The sequence below is a fragment of the Dendrobates tinctorius genome, unplaced genomic scaffold (assembly GCF_039654945.1).
Source record: "Dendrobates tinctorius isolate UK_male_01 unplaced genomic scaffold, ASM3965494v1 ptg000046l, whole genome shotgun sequence".
NCBI classification, from domain to species: Eukaryota; Metazoa; Chordata; class Amphibia; order Anura; family Dendrobatidae; genus Dendrobates; species Dendrobates tinctorius.
The window spans coordinates 62,977,027-62,983,506 of NW_027361714.1; the positions used below are offsets into that span (position 1 = coordinate 62,977,027).

The 6,480-nt window shown below is 41.6% G+C and overlaps 1 protein-coding gene across 1 annotated transcript in view; it reads right to left on the reverse strand.

The window, feature by feature from the left end:
* Positions 1–1,246, reverse strand: part of RFX6 (regulatory factor X6) — a 272,259-nt gene extending 271,013 nt beyond the window's left edge. Inside the window, exons 1-2 of the mRNA XM_073575949.1 lie at positions 991–1,246; positions 114–270 (exon numbers count right to left, since the gene is read on the reverse strand). Of these exons, the coding sequence (XP_073432050.1) occupies positions 114–270; positions 991–1,207 (374 nt within the window). The 5' untranslated portion in view covers positions 1,208–1,246. The remainder of the gene's footprint in view (positions 1–113; positions 271–990) is intronic.
* Between the last annotated feature and the right edge of the window lie 5,234 nt (positions 1,247–6,480).

Below are 6,480 nucleotides of genomic sequence, written 5' to 3' on the forward strand. Positions count from 1 at the left end.
ATGTGTAACCCTATGGAAATCCTGAAAACACGACCGGTTGGGGTCCGCGAGGACTGGAATTTGGGAACCACTGCCTTAAAGGCTCGTGCGCGTGGAAGAACACAGGTACTCACCACTGTAAAGTAAGTTGTGTCTGCTTCTTTTTATCCTTAATAATCTGTGTGATTGATTTCTTCTGAGAGGTCTTGTTGCACATTGGACTGTTTTTCCTATAAATAATATCCAAATCTTCATCATCTGATGAAAATGTGTCGTTTGCCATGTGCAGTTCTACATATAGATAGCAAGAAAGGCACCGAGTCAGTACATTTATTCAGCTTGTGTTCGATTCCCATTCAGAACACAATTACGAAATAACTTTTCGGATTATACATAGTGCTCATGGACAATGGCATGATTACTGCATGGGTCCCATGGTACCGAGCCATCCAGCATTATTGCCTTGTCGTATGTCCTCAAGCAGATTCCATGCGTATGCTAATCTGGAGGAATACTACTTAATTACTCATTCTCTGAACTTTACACAATCCATTGGAAATAAAACTCTGTCCATACATGAAACTGAAGCATAGAGAAAGCTCATGCACCTCCGTCAAGTCCTTGTTACGACCTTGTAAAATATGGTGGCATAATCTAGCAATGTGCATGATCTCTTACATTGAGAATAATTATTCTTGATCGTAAAGGAAATTAAGCTATTTGCAAAAATGTATTACATTTTGAAATTATACACAATTATGGATGTTAATCTTGAAGAGTTTCATCATACAATAAAATGCGCAATAGTAATAATAATTATTATTATTATTATTCATTATCCATGTATCCACAATACATAATATATACTACATATGATGGTAATAATTGTAATAATAATTATATATTAATTTATAATAATTTAATAATTAGAATGACACAGGTATTCAAAATAATAAAACAATATATATTACAAAAAATAATAATAATAATAATAATTGATAACACTGATACCTGTTTTTATTCCAATGCAATTAGATGTTTCTTCTTCCTCTGGAGTCAGCATAATTTGATCTTCCCCTTCGTTACATAATCCCTGAGAGAATGACAGTTCTTTTCCTATCATTGTTCCATAGTTTTCCTCTATCCTTGGGTTATTCTTTTTGTGAGATTCACCATTCTGGAAAGGGCACTCTCCTTCCAGAGTCTCAGAAAACTGCTCAGTTGGCATGATACGAGCTATACGTTTTGTTTAATCATTAAATGTATCAAAAGGAGTCCACAAAAAAAGTTCAGTGTGAACAGAGCTCAAAGATCATGCCCAGAAGAAGGCATCAATGCATGGGTTTACTGCGATAAATACAAGTGAATGTTCTCCTAGAAGATCCAGGGGGTTCTAAATGATCTGAGCTTCTGCTTTCTCTTTGTATAATGCTCCAGAGGCTTCCTGGGCTATTTGCTTTTCTGGTCTGACAAAGACCATACAGAATGGTTTGCCATTGCTTGCTTTTTTAAAGTATATCTAGAAACACGCCCTTTTGTTGGCATACATCTCCTATCAAACGAAAGGCAGTTGTTCATCAACAGGTTGTGGTGCCCTGAATTCTAGCAGCTTTTATTTTGACAAAAAGTCAAGTAGGGGCAGAGATAATTGGACTGGATGTGACGTAGCGGCAGTGAATTGGGTTATCTATTGTCTTAAAAAGATAGAAAAATGGTGGCGATCAGATCAGCAGCATTAATGATTAACAGGTCGGAACAATCATGTCTGATCGTCGGAGTCAAAGTGATGTTTATTGTGTCCTTCCATATCTAAGCCGGTATGGTATGGTCAATAACAAAGTCTTGACTTCTTACTAGTTAATCTAATGAAAATGATCGCAGTACACATTAGAACACAAGTTTATATAACAGATGCGTTTAGTAGTGTTTTTATACAAATCATATTTTTTAAAAATTCAGCAGCATAAAATATGTGCTAGAATTATCCATGTGATTTTTATTTTAATTATTGTGAAGCCAGTATACTCATTTTATAAATTTGCGCCAATTTACACCTATGAATATTTGCTTGTTTGTTTTTACTTTTGATGAATATAAATTTTGTAAGGATGAGCAAATCGATTCTATGCAAATCAAGTTCTTGTTGAATTTTTAGGATTTTGCTGAACACTGCAAATTCAAACAATATAAGATTTATGCCAATTGACTTAAATGGTTACCACTATTGCAGACACTTGCATAAGGGCTCGCTCACACTATCATATATTCTCTCATACGTGAAAATTGGGCCTATTAAGGTATTGTTATTGTGACAGAGTTTGATCAACATATCATCTTAGTGTGATCGGGTTATCTCACATGAGATTCATCTCCATTGTCTGTGTCTGCGGTAATCATTCTGCACTTGGATGACATCCGAGTGCAGTCCGATGTTTCAAAGGCAACCACAGACTTGTATGGATGCGCATAATCCAATTATTGGATGCACTAACAGCTTGCTGTGATTGTTTTCTCATACCAAATTGGCATAGGAAACAAAATCTCAGACCTCTACTGCCCATAGTACAATATTGCTGTAGTTGGGTCTCACACAACCATAATAAGTGAGTGAATTTGATTATCCCTCACGAATATTCCCTTTATCTCGGATAAGACCCTATGAGTGCTCTATATTCCTTCTAGCTAACAGGTTTGAAACTCGTCATCTTGTATTACTTTTCCTTGGAAATGTAGTTTTATCAGACACTATGCATACAAAAATGTATATATGTGAAGATTTTAAATGGATAGTTATTCAGAACAGGATTTTTGCTATGTGATGGATTAAGATTTTTTGATTATATTCATGTGGTCTTGATTGAGCATCACTTGCAGGGACTACACAGGTGAATGGATAACATTCATATGCTATCACATTACATTGTGGAAAGCAACCAATCAGGAGAGACTATCACAGCCTGTATAAAAGCATAAGCCGGGAATGCAGCAAAATTTTTTGTAGTGTATATGGTGAGAGAATATCACAGCTAACAACTTGGAGAAATGATAAGAAAGCAATAAAATGTTTTTTTTTTCCAGGACGTACCTCTTGACAGCACCACTAGGAGGTAGCCTATCTTATCCTTGATAGGGAAAGGAACACATGAGAGATTAAATAGCCCCTCCCACTACCACCCACCAGTGTTTTTCCTGTTCCTATCAGGAACAGAGGCATGAGAGGTTCACTCTATGCTTGAAGACTTACTTAACATCCGACAGACTGAGGAGGATCTGAGGGAATTCATCCTTTTCCATCATCCTGTCGTTTGGGTCCATAGCTGACACCTCTCTGGGTAGAGGTACCTCAGCCTTCCAGGTTTATTAATGGCCTCCTGGTGCAGCTGCTTCCCTCTTTGGAATGCATGGGTAAGGAGGCTCTATGAAGCACCCAGCTTACGTTCCAGGATGACACATATTACTAGATTTGAAAACGGAACTGTGACCTCATGTGTCTGGTGTGCGTTCCAAGGTGGAATTAACTTTTGGTTCTGGGAGACAGATGCAAAAATTCACTGCTAGCGTGCGTTCCAGAGTGGACTACAACAATAGGTGGATCACTATTGAGTGGTGTAGTGGTTGTACTCACTTGGGTGCGACGGAAGGAAAACAGGAGGCACGTTCCTTTAAAAGTTCATGTGGGTTTATTGCTTTATAAACCCAGAAACAAAATCAGAAAGTAAACAGTAGAGTTGAGCGACTTTTGTTTTTTTAGGGTCGAGATTCGTTTCGTGAAACCCGACTTTTCCAAAAGTCGGGTCGGGCAAGATCGGCCGATTATAGGGAAAAGTCGGGGTCGTCCCGAAACACGAAACCCAATGTAAGTCAATGGGGAATAAAAGTCGGCAGTGAGAGGAGGACAGGAAACACACCTACAGTGCCCATTTGAATGCCAAAAGCATCAATTCTTATTACTTAAGCTTGTCAACCTTAATTTACTTCATGATACTAGTTACGCACTGAAAAATGGGGGTTATTTGGCTAAAGTTGTGGGGGGGTAGGGCTGGCTCCAGATTTTCATGTGCCCTGGGCGAAAGAGCGCCCCTTTAACACATACCACAACTCATGATGCTCCGATACGGCAGAGAAATAGCGGTATAGTACAATGAAAAATACTTCACTTTTTACATCTCATGACGAGGCCCATCTATTTCTCCATACAAAATCATTGGTCCCATATAATGTTTGAAACAGTATATGATGAGCTCCACATAATGCTACAGTATATGTTGGTCCCCATGGATGAAGCTCCACTGTCTTATGGGCCCAAATAATGCTCCAAACATAATGGGCCCCATTTCTAATGCTCTAGTGTATAATGGGCCCTGTAAATGCTGCTCCAGTGTCTGATGTCCACCTTTGGAATGTTCCAGTGTATGGTGGGCCCCATCTATCATTCTCCAGAGTATAGTGCTCCCCAAAAATTGCTGATCCAACATTGAAAACAATCAAATAAGTCTCCTCGCTAGGGAATCCCTGTACTAGTCTGGACTCCTCGTCGTCCCCATCTTCCATCTCACTGCACAGTATTTCAACCTTGCAAGTGCTGTGATCCTGAGCAAGCAGGGGGGGCCCACTCGTTGGCGATGGCACTGGCACAGGGCCCCTGATAGTACGGTGGTGTGTCTGATGGCGGGTGGGCCGAACCTGCACTTTCATCTGCAGCTTCCTCTTTGTCACCGTGTAAGATGGAACTGTATATGGGAAGGGTAACCTGAGTTTCATCAGGGTCAGATTCAGGTCGTGTAGCGTGCGAGGGGAATGTAGTGGTCTGGGTCAATGTACCAGCAGATTCATCGAGCAGTGGCTGGGCATCAGTGCACTTGTGTCGCCCCCAGGAGTACGGTCACCACAGTGGCATTAACTTCCTCCTAGGGAGTGTGATGTCATGCTTGGGAGCAAGGAAGGATCTCTCTAGCAGGTTAACTGATTGGGCGGCGTTCATGAAGGCAAAGTGTTTGTTTTACGTGGGCAGTATGGTTGCAAAGCTGAACCTTAAAGGAATGTCCAGAAGGGCACCACCAGGAGTGGAGCCTATGGTTAAATTCGACTCCACCTGGGAAACCTCAACCATGCCAGCTACAGAAAAGATGCACACATTGCAAGCTTAATTCCGTTAACGAACGAGACTCCGTCATGCCCCGCGGTCCGAGTCCGGCTTACTAGAGGGACACGTGAGGCTCTGGCACATGAGATTGGCCAATAACTGGTGTGTCATGCCCTTACATGTCCGTGGCTGCATGTGCGCTACACTGAAAAGGCCAGCGTTTGTCGCTTACAGATGCAGATAACGCGCTGAACAACGTTAGTGATGGGGATCTGTGATTACAATTATTACCCGCGAACGATGATTTCCCAGTAAGTGCAGGTCAACCGCAGTTCCGGAATTAGGCCTAACCGTCATTCCTGAAAAAATGAAAAACTTACGTGTGCAAACCACAGGTGCTGTAGCTTGCTTAACAGCTCGCCAGCCGTTCTCACGCCCAGTATGGATTACACGTGATTGCACAAAGGTGAGAAAGGGTACCGTATCCCCGGATAACATGTATGGATAGCGTACACATTCAAAATATATGTCTATACATCAGGAGGCAGGCTCAGACGGTGTTAGGCATAGTATGGATTGCACGTGATTGTACAAAGGTTAGAAAGGGTACCGTATCCCCGGATAACATGTATGGATAGCGTACACATTCAAAATATATGTCTATACATCAGGAGGCAGGCTCAGACGGTGTTAGGCCCAGTATGGATTGCACGTGATTGCACAAAGGTTAGAAAGGGTACCGTCTCCCCGGATAACATGTATGGATAGCGTACACATTCAAAATATATGTCTATACATCAGGAGGCAGGCTCAGACGGTGCTAGGCCCAGTATGGATTGCACGTGATTGCACAAAGTTTAGAAAGGGTACCGTATCCCCGGATAACATGTATGGATAGCGTACACATTCAAAATATATGTCTATACATCAGGAGGCAGGCACAGACGGTGCTAGGCCCAGTATGGATTGCACGTGATTGCACAAAGGTTAGAAAGGGTACCGTATCCCCGGATAACATGTATGGATAGCGTACACATTCAAAATATATGTCTATACATCAGGAGGCAGGCACAGACGGTGCTAGGCCCAGTATGGATTGCACAAAGGTTAGAAAGGGTACCGTATCCCCGGATAACATGTATGGATAGCGTACACATTCAAAATATATGTCTATACATCAGGAGGCAGGCTCAGACGGTGTTAGGCCCAGTATGGATTGCACGTGATTGCACAAAGGTTAGAAAGGGTTCCGTATCCCCAGATAACATGTATGGATAGCGTACACATTCAAAATATATGTCTATACATCAGGAGGCAGGCTCAGACGGTGTTAGGCCCAGTATGGATTGCACGTGATTGCACAAAGGTTAGAAAGGGTACCGTATCCCCGGATAACATGTATGGATAGCGTACACATT